General features: G+C 45.4%; 2 protein-coding genes across 5 annotated transcripts in view; one reads left to right on the plus strand and one right to left on the minus strand.

The window, feature by feature from the left end:
* Positions 1-1,408: 1,408 nt before the first annotated feature.
* Positions 1,409-8,250, plus strand: stx4 (syntaxin 4). Of its 2 annotated transcripts, none has more exons than XM_041854584.1 (11): positions 1,409-1,618; positions 2,392-2,493; positions 2,880-2,979; positions 3,313-3,387; positions 3,509-3,579; positions 3,709-3,817; positions 4,015-4,088; positions 6,879-7,016; positions 7,200-7,310; positions 7,406-7,519; positions 7,662-8,250. In XM_041854584.1, exons 1-10 carry the CDS (start codon positions 1,589-1,591, stop codon positions 7,481-7,483), a joined length of 888 nt encoding a protein of 295 aa, XP_041710518.1. In that variant the 5' UTR covers positions 1,409-1,588; the 3' UTR covers positions 7,484-7,519; positions 7,662-8,250. The 2 variants fall into 2 exon arrangements, with proteins under 2 accessions (XP_041710518.1, XP_041710440.1); XM_041854506.1 differs by having other exon boundaries at positions 7,406-7,494.
* A 1,991-nt stretch (positions 8,251-10,241) lies between these two features.
* The window catches only part of LOC121581561 (helicase SRCAP), a 32,510-nt gene continuing 26,223 nt past the window's right edge, over positions 10,242-16,528 (minus strand). For all 3 annotated transcript variants that reach the window (XM_045211163.1, XM_045211137.1, XM_045211107.1), the window contains one exon: positions 10,242-16,494. In XM_045211163.1, coding sequence (XP_045067098.1) covers positions 11,830-16,494 — 4,665 coding nt within the window. In that variant the 3' untranslated portion in view covers positions 10,242-11,829. The remainder of the gene's footprint in view (positions 16,495-16,528) is intronic.

The following is a 16,528-nucleotide window of genomic DNA, read 5'->3' on the forward strand; positions in this document are numbered from 1 at the left end:
TTCAACTTGATCAAAAAAAATCTAGCTTAAACCCTTGGTTCCTTGTTAAATGTTAAAGCAATTCCATTGCTCTATAGCAGCGGTTCCCAAACTTTTCTGTTAGGGGGACCACCAAATCACTGCCAAAAGCTCTTGAGGACCACCATTCGCCAAAGTTGCAGAACATTAACATAAAATATATTGGCAGTCAAATGTAGCACATTTTAGCAGTGAATGTAACAAATAATAATTAAAGTCCTATTTGCATTGTGAAAAGTAATGTGTCATTGATTATAATACCATTAATACTCCTAACTGTTATTATTTTTAGAAGAAAAAAACAACTACAACAATCTTGTAAAAAATTATAATAACATTAACAAAAACTACATAACAATTATCGCGGACTAACTGCGGTAGGCTACCTCCATTACTTAGTTGAAAACCACTGCTCTATAAGTTACATTGAAAAACAAGAATTTAGTGGGAATTTAATGTTTGCATGGGCCAAGGTCTACTACTTGCAGACCACAAATGCCAAAATTAACCTTTTGTATTTCATAATGGGCAATGTAACCTACTTACAATGTTAGGTGAAATATGCATCTGAAACACCATATCAGACAATGTCTGAGGAACCTGGTTTGATACCTGTAGGGTCAGTCACACACAGACCCTGGCACATGTCCCTAGAATGTCCTATAGACCAACATTGATTTAGTTTGTTGATAGTATAATAAAGCATTCTGAAAGGATAACTAGTTTAGGCAGGCCTACTCAATGGAAAAATTTGATTATGTGGTTTAGTAAGGCAAACAGCATCATCTTGTGGCTATAAAAGCAGAGTATCCTACCACACACAGATTCTTAACTCATTTCATTGACATAATTAGTGCTTAGCAATTGGCTGCAAAAGTCAGTAATAGCTTTTTACAGCAACACATTCTGTTCCCAATACAAAATACCCAAGGGAATATACTGTCATGTAGGAAGAAAACAGAAACTGCTCTGTTTATCACAACCGCATTTAGCCGTTACCGTAGGTTAATGACATACCCACAGTTCTATGAACCAAGCCCAATTTTATTTTTTCAGAGTTTCTCTCGCGACCCCATTTTCAAATCAGGCAACCCCACATGGGGTCGTGACCCCTAGTTTGGGAAATGCTGCATTATAGTCACCTACAATCCAATTTCTCAGTTTGAAGGATCATTATGATGATATCAAGTCAATAACAATTTCACAATAGGTAATGGACTTTTGTTGTGGGGGTACAACAAATACAATGAAGCACAAATTAATTATAAATATGACCATGTTGACAGGGCAAATTAACCAGTGTATTTGATTGACAGTCCAATAAAAATAAAAATAAAGCTCCAGTACGGTAGGTGGCGTAGTTATGTATTTTAACGTGGGCTGTCTTTTTCTCTGAAATCCGAATAGGGAAGACTAGCTAGCGGTTTAGTTTACTTGTTGAATGACACAAACACGAAAGTTTTTTTTTTAATGTTTTATTGCTCATTTGAACCCATTTTTCTTCACGTTGTTATAGGATATCGTAATAATATCTTCGTTATCTAATACATTGCATTTGGACTGAGAAGAAATGCGGGACCGAACCAAGGAACTGGGCAATGTGAGTTTCAAGCTAATATCAATGAATTTAGCAATTGGTCAATTTGCGAGGGAAGGTTTAATGCAGAATTGGTAGCTATTTCTTAGGGTATTCTTTATCTGGTAGCTAGCTATTAGTGCTAGCTACATTGCTTTTTAATCGGCGAACTTAGCTAAAGTTAACGTACTTGTCAACCTGGCTAGGCTAGCTAGTATAGATAAAATAGTCTACATCCCAAGAATAGGCCAGTGGCTAGAAGTGTATTAAAAGTTAAATGCCGCACTCATGGGTTGCATGTTGGATTTACATGATAATGATGTGCAGTAGAGCTCGCCAGCTCGTAGTCCTAAAAAACGGAAATAAGTTAACTATGGTTCGTTCAGCCATTCCTATGGGGAAAATTAATGGGGAAAGAATGGGACTTTGGAATGAACGCCGAAAACAAGGTCTGAGGTTAACACAGGCTTAGGAGATCTTATAAGTTTTGTTCTATTATATAATATGATTAAGCTAACATGACCTTTATGAATTATGAAGCTTTTATGTGCTTGTTTTGATTACATAAATACATCAAAATGCACAATAAGTGACGTTAACTGATGATTATCTCATAGAACAAAACGTATAAGAGCTCCTAAGCCTGTTTACCACATACCTTTTTCCCCGCGTTAATCCAAAAACCCATTCATTTCCCCATAGGCTTCGGCCAATGAGCCGTGGCGGAGTTAGTGCCTACAAAAAGATGAGGATTGTGTCCATTCTTTCCTGCTTTCTCTCTCTTCCTCACACACCAGACCGCCGAGGCATCAGACGAGGATGAAGAGGGCAGGGTACTTATGATCAAACCAGGGACTTCTACAGTGAGGGAAGAGGAGAACGATGCTTTTTTCAAGAAGGTGAAATCATGGAACCTAATTCAACAGTCAAGCCATCTGTTTGCATTTTATAATGACTTGCTGTCAGTTTCAAGTTATGTTCTTCTGCAGTACTTTTCTCTTGGCTTGTGAATGCCAAGCACAGGAACGGTTTGTTGTGTCAACATTAAACTACTGTGCCAATGTGATCTGGCAAGTTATGAGCTGAAATACTGTCCAATTAAAACCAGCAGCGTTTCTGTATGCCCAATTTATATGTTATGCGAAAACATAGTAGTCTCGTCAGTGACTTACACAGGATGATTCAGAATATGTCTTCTGGTCCTTTCTAAACTGCCCCAAACAACCAAATTCACTGATTTTTAGCTTCTCTTACATTAACCAGCCGGTTTATCCCTTCATATCAGGTCCAAGAGATTCGAGAGGGACTGGAGACGCTTAAAAAGGTGGTTTCTGACCTTGAGAACAAACAGAAGACCGTGTTGGGTGTGGCACTGCCAGAGGACGGTCAGTAGTTCAACACTAATACACTGACATTAGTGCTAATATGCTGTATGTAAATATATGGTATGGTGGTACTGTTAGTAGGAGTTATGATATGCATAGAATATGTAATGTGAGCTGTAGCCTAATTGATCACTGCACCTCCATGTCTTGTCAAAAGGATCACATTCCACTAAGATATGTCTCAGTTTTTATCAATTTTGGTGATAAAGCAGTTGTTGTAAGCATACAATTAGGTACCATTATTCCCTACAGGCTGCCTATTCTGAGGGATTAGTTACTCTGCCTGTTGACAGTTACTAAAAGGTGATGTCGTAAGGTTTCTTTCTGGTTCAGGCATGAAAAGGGAACTCCAAACCCTTCGGGAAGAGATCAAAACAATGGCAATGCAGATCCATAAGAAACTGAAGAGTGAGTATTCTTAACTGAAACGACATGATCAGCTATTGACTATTGATCACGGGTCATTCGGTGCCCCCAGTGAATACACCTGAATACAGAAATATCAGACCCTTTGTTTTGTTTTTTACAGTCATTGATCCCAAGAAAGGAGAAGATGATGGGAAATACATCCCCATAAACCTAAGGATGCAGAGAGCACAAGTGAGGCTTCTATTTTCAGAAAAATAAATAGATTTTCATTAATAAAGTTTTGATTGTAATCCAATATACCATAGGCTGCCATTAAATTAACACTTTTTCCATCCCTCTACCTCCTCTTTCTCTCTCTAGCATGGCGTCTTGTCTCGGGAGTTTGTGGAGTTGATGGGCCACTGTAACACCATCCAGGCTTCCTACAGAGATCGTAACGTGGAGAGGATACAGAGGCAGCTCAGAATCAGCAAGTCTACATCTATTAATCTATTACTGTCACTGTATGGCTGTTCAGAAAGGGGAATTGTAAGTGATTTCAACACCATGGATTTTTGTCTTCTGAATTCAAGACTGCAATGCAGAAGTTCATCCACAAAGGTGATTTCATATGAAAATGAAATATACCCAAAAGCAGCAACTGATAAGATTATTATATCCCTCTAGCTGGCACCAATGTAACAGATGAAGAGTTGGACGTTATGCTTGAAAGTGGACAGACTGATGTTTTCACACAGAATGTGAGTATGACTGACTGACAGATTTACTGACTGACTGAAACTAACCACAATTACCAGCAGGTGGTTTCAGCATGAATCAATCTCGCAATACACTGTTTTCTTCCTCATTTTGTTGAGTGGTATTCTATAGACTATGACTTCTCTCTTACTCAATTAATCAGGCTCTGTGTTTTGCTGAATGACTAAAAAAAGTGTATTCAGACCCCTTGACTTTGTCCACATTTTGTTACGTTACATCCTTATTCTAAAATGGATATATTTTTTAAATACACCATAATGACAAAGTGAAAACAGGTTTTTAGAAATGTTTGCAAATGTATTAAAATGACAACAGATACCTTATTTACATAAGTATTCAGACCCTTTGCTATGAGACTGGAAATTGAGCTCAGGTGCATCCTGTTTCCATTGATCATCCTGGAGATGTTTTTACAACCTTATTGGAGTCCACCTGTGGTTAATTCAATTGATTGGACATGATTTGGAAAGGCACACACCTGTCTATATATAAGGTCCTATATAAAGAGATGCTTTGATTTTTTTGACACCACACTCCAAAAACCAAGTTCTGCAGGCTCTAGTTTTGTCTAATCTTATTTATTGTCCAGTCGTGTGGTCCAGTGCTGCAAGGAAAGACCTAGTTAAGCTGCAGCTGGCCCAAAACAGAGCGGCACGTCTTGCTCTTCATTGTAATCAGAGGGCTGATATAAATACTATGCATGCCAGTCTCTCTTGGCTAAGAGTTGAGGAGAGACTGACTGCATCACTTCTTCTTTTTATAAGAAACATTGTGTTGAAAATCCCAAATTGTTTGCATAGTCAATTTACACACAGCTCTGACACACACACCAGACATGCCACCAGGGGTCTTTTCACAGTCCCCAAATCCAGAACAAATTCAAGAAAGCGTACCGTATTATATAGAGCCATTATTGCATCTCATATTTCTCAAAAACAACAAACAGCAACCTAGATAGTTTGTGTGTATGTATTGATATGTAGGCTACGTGTGCCTTTTAAAAAACATGTATGTAGTTCTATCCTTGAGCTGTTCTTGTCTATTAATGTTCTGTATTATGTCATGTTTCATGTTTTGTGTGGACGCCAGGAAGAGTAGCTGCTGCTTTTGCAACAGCTAATGGGGATCCTAATAAAATACCAAATACCACAGTTGACAGTGCATGTCAGAGCAAAAACCAAGCCATGAGGTCGAAGGAATTGTCCGTAGAGCTCCGAGACAGAATTGTGTCGCGGCACAGATCTGGGGAAGGGTACCAAAATGATTCTGCAGCATTGAAGGTTCCCGAGAACACGGTGGCCACCATCATTCTTAAATGGAAGAAGTTTGGAACCACCAAGATTCTTCCTAGAGCTGGCCGCCCGGCCAAACTGAGAAGGACCTTGCTCAGGGAGGTGACCAAGAACCCGATGTTCACTCTGACAGAGCTCCAGAGTTCCTCTGTGCAGATGGAAGAACCTTCCAGAAGGACAACCATCTCTGCAGCACTCTACCAATCAGGCCTTTATGGTAGAGTGGCCAGACGGAAGCCACTCCTCAGTAAAAGGCAAACGACAGCCTGCTTGGAGTTTGCCAAAAGGCACCCAAAAGGACTCTCAGACCATGAGAAACAAGACTCTCTGGTCTGATGAAACCAAGATTGAACTCTTTGGCCTGAATGCCAAGCGTCACGTCTGGAGGAAACCTGGCGCCTACGCATCCCTACGGTGAAGCGTGGTGGCAGCATCATGCTGTGGGGATGTTTTTCAGTGGCAGGGACTGGGAGACTAGTCAGGATCGAGGGAAAGATGAACGGAGCAAAGTACAGAGAGATCCTTGATGAAAACCTGCTCCAGAGCGCTCAGGACCTCAGACTGGGGCGAAGGTTCACCTTCCAACAGGACAACGACCCTAAGCACACAGCAAAGACAACGCAGGAGTGGCTTCGGGACAAGTCTCTGAATGTCCTTGAGTGGCATAGCCAGAGCCCGGACTTGAACCCGATCGAACATCTCTGAAGAGACCTGAAAATACCTGTGCAGCGACGCTTCTCATTCAACCTGACAGAGCTTGAGGATCTGCAGTGAAGAATGGGAGAAACTCCCCAAATACAGGTGTGCCAAGCTTGTAGCGTCATACCCAAGAAGACTCGAGGCTGTAATCACTGCCAAAGGTGCTTCAACAAAGTACTGAGTAAAGGGTCTGAATAATTATGTAAATGTGATATTTCCATTTCTTTTTTTGAAATACATTTGCAAAAATGTATAAAAACCTGTTTTTGCTTTGTCATTATGGGGTATTGTGTGTAGATTTTAGAATAAGGCTGTAACGTAACAAAATGTGGAAAAAGTCAAGGGGTCTGAATACTTTCCGAATGCACTGTATATGAATGGCAATGACAACGACAAACATTTATACATTCTCTTGGAGTAGAATTATGACAGATTTTTTTTATTTAAGACACTCTTGCTGGCTTGCGTTGGACTACAGGTTTGAATTTGGTAAGCACTCATTGAGATGCCTGTGCTGTATAGGACATCCTTAGGAATCTGTATAGTTGCCATAGCTGTGAAAGAGAACCCCACATAAATGGAACCCTTTTGCCCCCCTTGCTTTAGAAGATAGACTACTTTAGCTGTTTCAGTTCAAGCGTAGTTGATGTTCTCTTTACTGGATGTGTTTTATGAGCAGTTAAATAGACATTTGTTATATCATTTCTCAGACATCACCCGTGTGACATTTTGTCAGGCTCTAAACAATCTGATTGTGTTTTTACTCTCTTCCTCCTGTAGATCCTGATCGATGCTAAAGCCACTAAGCAGGCGCTGAATGAAATTGAGTCCCGGCATGATGAGATCCTCAAACTGGAAAGGAGCATCAGGGATCTGCATGACATGTTCCAGTACCTGGCCATGGAGGTGGAGGCTCAGGTAAGACTCACAACCCAGGAGGACAGACTGGAGCCCTATTATCTTTCCCACCCAAGTGTGCACTTGTTCACTCCCCGTCAAAGGTTGAAAAGCAAATTAATGAAATGGGCTTTGAGAAAGTTGGTTGGTGGAAACCTTAGTGAAGTGTTTGCTGAATTGACAAACTGTTGTTCTGTTGTGCAGGGGGAGATGGTCAACCGCATTGAAGCCAACGTCCTCAACTCAACTGATTATGTGCAGAAGGCAGTGGTAAACACACAGAAAGCTGCCATCAACCAAAACAAAGCACGCAAGGTAGGAATTCATTTGGAGGTTGTTGTGCTAATTATTGGACAGGTTAGCTAATGAACATTGATACTTGGTACTACCCCTCTCTCTCCTCTCTACAGAAGAAGATATGGATCGCATTATGCTGCGCTGTTCTCCTCCTCATTTTAGCCATCTCATTGGCTGTCAGCTTCTCCTGAGATCCTGACATGTGAGTTCCCTCTTGACGTACTCAGGTAGTTTGCAAAAATAACCATGTTTCATATGAATATCATATCAACATTAATTCACTGCAAATACAAAACTTGGAACTATTTGTTGATTAGTAATCAATGTATTTTGTACTTGTATACGTTTTTTTTGTCATTCCTTTTGCAGTGTCGTCTTCCCCTAACCCACTCTCCTGCCCTGGGACCTTGAAAATAAGTCCTGTCTTACTGATATCACATAACTTTTAACTAACACCACTCTCATATAGACAGGCAGACACACATACACAAACAATCATAGTCTCTCATGCTCATGTTAACTGCCCCAGTCTCAGCAAACGGCAATGATGAAGGGTTTTTGGCCCCCTTTGTGGCGCCCTTTTCTTCAATGGCACCCTAAATGGAAATGTGTGGACAACTCATTACTTACTCAACTTGCTGGACCCCTATGTATCCACAAGCACGGAAGAATGCAGTATTGGAACCAACACGGCACTGATCAGCTTTACTCAGGAAAACCCATAGCTAAGGTGATTCTTATTGTATTTGTACAAAGTGAAAGAGAACCTTTTTAGCGCTTAGGGCTTCATGTTTTTTAAATGCAGATATAGAATAATATAATTGTATATCGCCAATGTATTATTTGGTGAGTAATTAAGACATGCAGTTTTATACAACTTTAAAGATGTCTGAAATGGCTTCCATGTTACCCTTGTATATAGAGAAGCTCTTTTATAAAGAATTATTGGCCTCTGAAATTGATCTCTCCCATTAAGACAATGTTGTCTGAGCACCGCAATGAATTGCCCACTGCCCCCATGTTGTCCTATTTACTTCAGTATTTATTTATAGTTTGAATATTGTTGTGGAAGCTGCTATTTTAATAGTCTTGCCACAGCAACAATCAATAATGGGAATCCTTATAGTTATGGTGCCTTTTTTCCTAATGAACGTTTGTTTATCTTATGTGTTGACGGACAGCTCCAAGGGCTCAATCTGAGAACACGATGTAGTGACGGGATGGAAACTGCTGTAATTATTCAATGCTTCCGTTTCAAGAATTTATATTATTTTTTACATCTGGATTTTTTCAAACAGTTAAGATCTCAGCCATGGTGCTTTATCCTAGCCTTAATGTTCTGTGCTGACCAGCTTCTCCCTATAGACGAGATAGCTGACAACGTCAGGAAAACGATGTACACGCTTCAATGGAGCAGAAGTCCATGTGTTGTGATTATGGATAGCCAGATAGCCAGCAACAATGACAAGAAGCTGCCATGTGGGGAATCGTAGGTGGCTTGTTTCATCTTGTTCTTCATGTCTTGTTTTGACTGTCATGTCCATGCTGATAGCTAAAATTCGCTCATTAGCTGTGCAAATGGAGGCCTATATATACACTGAACAGATATAAATGCAACAATTTCAAAGATTTTACTGAGTTCATATAAGGAAATCAGTCAATTAAAATAAATAAGGCCCTAATCTATGGATATCACATGACTGGGAATACAGATTTGCATCTGTTGGTCACAGATACCCCAAAAAATAAATGGGCCTCGGAATCTCGTCACGTAGTCTCTATGCATTCTAATTGCCATCGATAAAATGCAATTGGTTCGTTGTCCGTAGTTTTTGCCGGCCCATACCATAATCCCACCATGGGGCACTCTGTTCACAATGTTGACATCAGCAAACCACTCGCCCACACAACGCCATACACGTGGTCTGCGGTTGTGAGGCCGGTTGGATGTACTGCCAAATTCTAAAAAAATTACGGAGGCGGCTTATAGTAGAGAAATTAACATTCAATGCTCTGGTGGACATTCCTGCAGTCAGCATGTCAATTGCACGCTCCCTCAAAACTTGAGACATCTGTGGCATTGTGTTGTGACAACTGCACATTTTAGTGGCCTTTTATTGTCCTCAGCACAAGGTGAACCTGTGTAATAATCATGCAGTTTAATCAGCTTCTTGATATGCCACACTTGTGAATGGACTATCTTGGCAAAGAAGAAACATTCACTAACAGGGATGTAAACATTTGTGCACAAAATTTGAGAAATAAGCTTTTTGTGATCTTTTATTTCAGCTCATGAAATTTATTTTTGTTCAGTGTATGTTTTCAATAAACATTTTAAGCCAACCCCCGTCGGTTCTGTTGCTAAATAACCAACCTGTCTATGAAGTGACTGGAGGGGCGAAAGACAAACGGGATGAATGAGGAGAGCAGTGAAGAACATTCCTACTGTATATTACGTGGCTGTTTAATTTTGTATAAAACTTTCAGCTTATTTTAATGCAGAATTGTTCTTAAAATAAAATTGCCTATTGCGCTTGTATGGGTTTAACTGTTGCCCAGATTCAAGTTTACTAAACATGTTTTTTGCCTCTTTTGTGCTACTGCTGCAATGTTCTCAAAGAAACGGTACGGTCCCCAGAAATATCTGGGTAATTCCAGGAGGGACATCTTGCAGATTTCATTGTAAAATCTAGTACTGTATATGATCTCAACAGCCATATGATCGATGTACTAAAGACATGGCTACATAAGTAAATTCCTGACAGGCAGGGATTTATGGTACATTTGCCACATGCCTACATTCCAACCAGCAAAATTAATCTTAAAACGAATCCTGCATGGCACCTACTGAGAAGATGTGTATAATTTCAAGTGCCAAGCACAAACACTTTTACACTATTCATTATGCAGATGCTCTTATAAAAAGGTAGGTAAGACAACCAAACACAATACATTTTTGGTCTTTTTATTGAACTGTCATTTTGTCTTTTAATCTTTCAAGTAAAACTGTGGAATTACAAGGGAACAAAGGAATGTAACAAATTAAAGAGACAAATCAAGAGAAGACCATCACCATATTCCACCCATTCACTCAAACATCACCCTGCCCAAAAATTGCTTTGACAAAAGCAAGTCCTCAAAAAGTTCATTGACAATTTACAGAGCCATCTGGAACTGAACCAGTTTTTATATATTTTTTTTATTCACGTTTTGTCCAAGTCCTTACATGAAAGAGGAGCAATGAAATGATAGTAGAAATTCAGATTTAAAAAATAAAGAATTTGGTAGCACTGATGCATAGGGTGCTTTCCTTGTGATTTACAGAAAGTGTATCCTTTTTTTTGGGACAAATGACAACTCGGTAAGTTCCACACCCCAACGTCAAGTACTTTACAAGGCAAACTAGGATCTCCGTCCTCCCACTCGGCCTAATAGGCACTAATCTTTTTTATTCACACTGATTCAGTAGCCTTTTAGTATAAACTTCATGACATTTTGACCATAATGTCCGACTTTGGAAAGGTGAGGAGAGTTAAATCAAGGTTCTGCTCCCGTTTCTTTCTGCATTGCCAGTGAGCAAAATAATTACCATCTTCGAGATACATAACAAGCTTGAGAGAGCCAGCCATATTTAGAGCTTCAGAGTTACATTGTGTGAGGTACCAGGAACGTAGTAGTAATTTGATTGAAATTGATGTAAAATACTACACCACAACGCACTCAAATGCAGAGGACAACATGTCAGATGTGCAAAGGAAAAATGCAGGCTGGATTTAAAAAGTTAGATGGACAGAAAATGATAAGATACAGAGGCCCAAGCAAAGACTAACTCCAGCATTGTGCAGCAAAGATCACATTTACAGATCTGCTCTCTTCCTGGAAGAAACCATAAAATATCCATAACTTATCAACAAACAGGTCAGAACAGCTGACAAAATGTCCAGAACCCAAATGTCTAAAACCTTCAACGTACGATACAACTGTCACTCAAAAGCTTCTTTTGAATGTTGCATGAATGATTCCCATCGATAACCCTGGCAGAGGATAAAATCAGCATATTGGGCACAATCTAATCCTCTCTCGAACACATACATCTCTTAGTATTCCAGTCTTTTTAAATGTTTTACAGTACATAGTGTGAACTAACAATTAACTCACTCGCACCCACCTCGTCCCAAAGTCCCCAGTGTGCAGTCAAGCCACTGTCCGTATGAAGTGACACCTTCAGGACTTCAACACCTCACTTCTGGAAGGGCTCTAAGATGGTGTCACCTTTCTCTCCGCAGACAGTCTGACATCTCTAAGCCTTTCCCCAGTTGATGATGGCTGAACTGGAGAGGAGACCAGCTCTAATGTGGGGTGGAGGAGAGGGCCCAAGAGGGAGGGAGGTCACTGACCTGCACAACACATAGTTCTGCTCTGGCCTCCGTCAGTGTAGACAAAGCAGCAACTTTAGAGATCATTTCCCCTCTCCGTTTTCCAGTCACAATCCCTCACTCCCTCTCACAGTTTTTTTTTTAAATCTCTTGTTCTCCCATCATGTCTTGTTGTGTTGGGCAGAGGAGGAGCGGGAGGAGCGGGTGTTGGCGGCCGGTGTGCGGGCCTGAGCTGCTGCCATAGCCGCCACGCTGCGCAGCACCCTGTCCGGGGTGCCCTCTCCCGAGCCGGCGTTCCCTTCCTGCGAGAGCCTCTCCCGCTTCTGGGCGTGCCTCTCCTTTCTTTCCTTCCGGGTCTCCCTCCCCCGGCCTTCTCCTTCCTTCCTGTGGCTGCGCCTCCTGCCCCTCTCGGTGCTGCGTTCACATTCGCTGCCAGAGGAGGGTGCTCTTGAGCGGTTGCGCCTGGGCCCGGTGCTCTGGGAGCTGAGGCTGTGGGTGCGCTGGCTGCTGCTGCTCCGGCTGCTCCCTCCACCATCGCTACTCACGCTGCTGCAGGCGCTGTGGCCCCTGGACGAGCGAGTCTCCCTCTCACCCTCCTCTTCCTTCTCCTCCGAGGGCTTCTTTTCTTTCTCATTCTCCTCCTTTTTGCTCCCCCTCTTGTTGTCCGTCTCCAGGGGTGGGACAAGGGCGCCAGGGCATTGGCGGGTGGAGCGGGCGGCGGTGCGGCTAGACTGGGTGGGGGTCGTCTTGCTGATTCCTGCTTTGTTGTTGCAGTTGGTTTGCGGAGTGGCTGGTGCACTTTTAGATTTGGACTTGTGGTTCTTGTCAGAGGAAGCAGGAGAAATGGCATTCTGCCCAGCAGTCTTAGCCGCAGGGTCTTTCCTGCTGCCAGGGGTGTCGACCCTGCCTCGCATGGCAAGGAGTTTGGCTGCAGCGTTTAGGGCTGAACATCTCTTTCCCAGGACCTCTGGCTGGGGAGGGGTAGAGGGCAAGCTGTTAGACTGGGGTTTACTCTCTGGGGTGGGCTGAGGACCAGAGGATTTCCGGGTGACCCTCACAGAGGATGTCTCGCTGCCAGACTCCCCAGTACCGGTGTTGTTGGACATAGTCCTGCCCTCCCGTTCAGAGCTCCTGGCGGGTCTTCTTCTCCGCCTGTTGCCCTCTCCATCCCCCTCCTTCTCCTGCCAGCTCTGGGCTGAGCAGGTGAGGAGGCGCTCTTTCCTGGTTTCACAGGGGTCCGAGTCTGAAGAGGACCTGGACTGCCTCCTCCGAGTGGCGTTGGTGGACACTTTCTCCGTCTTCCCCTTTCCCTTCTCTGGGTCAGACAGAACCTCTCCTCGCCTCCTCTTGGCAGGTGCTCTCTTCTCTGCACTCTTCTTGTGTTGGGCTGACCGGGTGGGAATGGATGTGGAGCACACAGAGGAGGGAGAAGAGGAGCGCACAGACTCCTGACTGCTCTGGCGACTGAGAGGCCGCTTCTTGCTGCCGGCTTTGTCATCTCCGCCGCTCTCCTCTACCTTCTGCTTATCAGTTTCCTCTGGCCGAGGAGCCACTGGAGTCTCTGGGTCAGAGTGTGAGGGAGTGGAAAGGACAGAGTCTTTGGCTTCAGGAGAATTCCCCACTTTCCTCTTTTTCGGTTGAGAGTCACTACTCTCCTCCTCTCCATCCTCCTTCGTCTTTTTGTCCTCTTTAGCCGCCTGGCTCTCTACCTCCATGTCGGTTATCTTCTCTCCCTCCATGTCGGTTATCTTCTCTACCTCCATGTCGGTTATCTTCTCTACCTCCATGTCGGTTATCTTCTCCGAATCTCGGTTCTGGGCAGTCTCCACTGGAGCAGGCTCCACAGCCTGGTTCTCTGTGGCAGCTACAGCAGTAGAGTTGTTGGAGAGGGTAGATGTAATAGGAATTTGGGCCAGGGGGAGGACTAATGTTGAACTTGGAGTGGGGGCTGGGGTGGATATCTGGGTGAGGATTTTGGTGGTGGTGGAGTTGGGTACTTGGGAAGGGGTGGGGGTTGGCGTAGAGATTGGGGTAGGAGTTGATGCGATGGTTGTGGCAGCGGCTGCAGTAACGGTGGTGACAGTTCTAGTTGGGGCTGCTGTGGGGGTTGGCGTAGCGGTGGTGACAGTTCTGGGTGGGGTTGGTGTAACAGTGGTGACAGTTCTGGGTGGGGGTGGTGTAACAGTGGTGACAGTTCTGGGTGGGGCTGCTGTGTGGATTGTGTTGGGAATTGGAACAGCGGTTGTGGTGATCAAGGTTGGGACTGGTGTGTGGGTTGGTTTGACGGTTGTGACAGTTGTGGTAGGGGCTGGTGTAGCACTTAGTGTGGTGGTTGGTATAGGGGCTGGTGTAGGGGTTGTGATGGTGATTTTGGTAGAAGTTGGGGTGGAGGCTGTTGCAGGAACTGCTGTGATGGCTGTGGTTCGGGCTGATGCGACGGTGGTGACTATTATACTTGGGGCTGGTGTGGAAATTGTGGTCAGATTTGCAATTGAGGTTGTGGTGAGTTTTCTAAGTGTTGGTACATGGGTTGCAACAATTGTGGTAGGGTCCAGAGTAGGGGTTGGTTTGACATTTGTGAGTGTTGGTGTAGGGTCTGGAGTGGGGGTGACGGTTGGAGTAGAGGCTGATGTGGCCATTTTGGAGATTTGAGCTGGAGTAGGGATAGTGATTTGGGCAAGGGGAGGAGTTGAGATCTTGTTGGGGGTAGGGGTGACAATTTGTGTGGTAGCTGTGGAGATTGGTGGAGAAGTGGAGACTGGCGGTGAAGTGGAGACTCTAGGTCTTGAGGTGAGGAATTGGGCAAGGGTTGAGGTGAGGACTGCAGTTGGAATTCGAATGAGGCCAGAGGTTGTCCTTGAGGTAGGGCCAAAGGTCGTCCTCGATGTGGATACTGTGGGTAAGCTTGGGGTGGAAACTGTGGGTGAGCTTGAGGCAGGAACAGAGGTTGAGTTCAAGGTGGGGACTGTGGGTGAGCTTGTAGCAGTGACTAAAACCGAGGTGGAGATGGTGGGTGAGCTTGAGGCAGGGACATCGGTTGAGCTTGAGGTGGAGATTGGAATTGGGGTGGGAACTTGAGTTCGGCTTGGTGCAGGAATAGCAGTTGTGGTAAGGACTTGAGCTGGGCTTGGTGCCAGGATAGCAGTTGGGGTTGTGGTAAGGACCTCAGTCTTAGTGTCTGGTTTTAATGTTGCGGTGGAGTCCTCCGCTTTGGTAGAGTGTGAGTCTTGGCTAGTGCAGACAGCAGAGGAGGCCACAGTTTGAGGCTCAGTGGGGGCAGACGGGAGTAGTGGCTCTGTGTCAGCAGCAGCAGTGTCAGACAGGGAACCAGCTTGGCTGGTGGTGCTGGCAGTGGTGGGGGTTGATTTATGTCCTGCACCCACAGCATTCTTTACAGTTGTCGAGTCCTTGCGGGGACGACCCCGCTTGCGTTTTGGGGAGAGAGCGGAGCTCCCCTCCTCACTTGGTGAGGTGGACTGGGGAGGAGATACATGCTCTGGCCGGGGTTCCGCCAACCTGAGGGGAGTTTTGGGGGGTCGGCCCCTCTTTCGTTTCACCGGTGGGGTCGAGTTAGCAACATTAGCGCCTGAGGACACGTTGCCGTCTTTTCCTGGCTGAGTGTCCATTTTCCTGTGGTAGTTCCCTCCCCTCCCTCGGCCCAACTCGCCTAACTGGGCCGCCACGCGAGACTCGCTCTCCAGCCGCTGCCGCACCGGCAGGTTCCTCAGCACCGGCATGTCAGGGGAGTGGTGGGGCGGGGAGTAAGGGGGGTAGCTTCTGGCAGGATAGGTGTGTGTTGAGGGGGATTCTTGGTCCTCTGCGAGTTTGGTGGTCGGTAAGTATTTTGAGGCGGTCCCTTTCTCTTCGGGTGTCTGGCTGGTTTTGTCAGGGGTTTGGGATGTAGTCTCTCTGCTTGGCTCGTCTGAGCCTCGGCCCGACTCAGCGTTCTCTGTCTCCTCTGATGAGCCTCCTCCCGTCCCGCTGCCTCTCCTCCTCCTCTTCCTGGGCTCCTTGTCCTCCACCACCGTCACCAGGCGACCAGGGAGCTTCCGCAGGACCTTGGCCGATGGGGAATGTTCCGGAAGGCCTAGCAGGACCTCCCCATCAGCCGACTGGCGCTTGCGTGGCGACCGGGAGAGAGGGCACACAGAGGGGGGAGACAGGGACTCCTGGTCCCTACTGTCATAGTCCCTGGCCTGGGCAGAGTATGACTGATGGTCCACCGGACACGTGGACTCTGAGGAGATGCACACTGACCTCTCCCTCCTGGGTGACCTAGTGTCTGAGTCCCCTGGTAGTGTCAGTGGTTTCCCAGCTAGAGGACTGGTGGCAGTGGAAGGCACTGAGCTGGAGTGGGACTGGGTTCCAAGAGGTGGCGCTGCTGACCCGGATTTGAGGCTGGAGTCTCTAGAAGGAGAGGCCGGGGTTGTGGCTGCAGGTTTGGCAGATTCCTTTGCTGAGGAGATGTGGGCCCTGGGGTGCTCTGTGTGGGCCGGGATGGTGGTAGCGTCTTTGATCCCCCCTCGTCCTCTCAGAGCTGAGCGGAGTCTTTCAGGCACTTCTCTGGGGGTGGGGGTATCGGGCTCTGGCTCTGGGGAAGTGGGCGGTGGGGAGGCCGTGGCCCCTCGGAGCCTACCGCTGGTCCTGGTGGAGGGGGCGCCTTTCTCTTTGTGTTTGCGTGGGCGACGGCCCGACCCGGGCGGCGAGGGCTCCTCTGCTGGCTGTGATGAGAAGTCCTCGTCCTCATTGTCCGAGGAGCCTGCGTGCAGCTTCAGGCCCTCCTCCTTGGCCTGGTCCAGCCCCTTCCTGGCAGCCTCCACCTGCTCCTGTAAACACCGAGCAGAGAGATGGGCTTTTTAT

Source organism: Coregonus clupeaformis, chromosome 1 (assembly GCF_020615455.1).
Source record: "Coregonus clupeaformis isolate EN_2021a chromosome 1, ASM2061545v1, whole genome shotgun sequence".
NCBI classification, from domain to species: domain Eukaryota; kingdom Metazoa; phylum Chordata; class Actinopteri; order Salmoniformes; family Salmonidae; genus Coregonus; species Coregonus clupeaformis.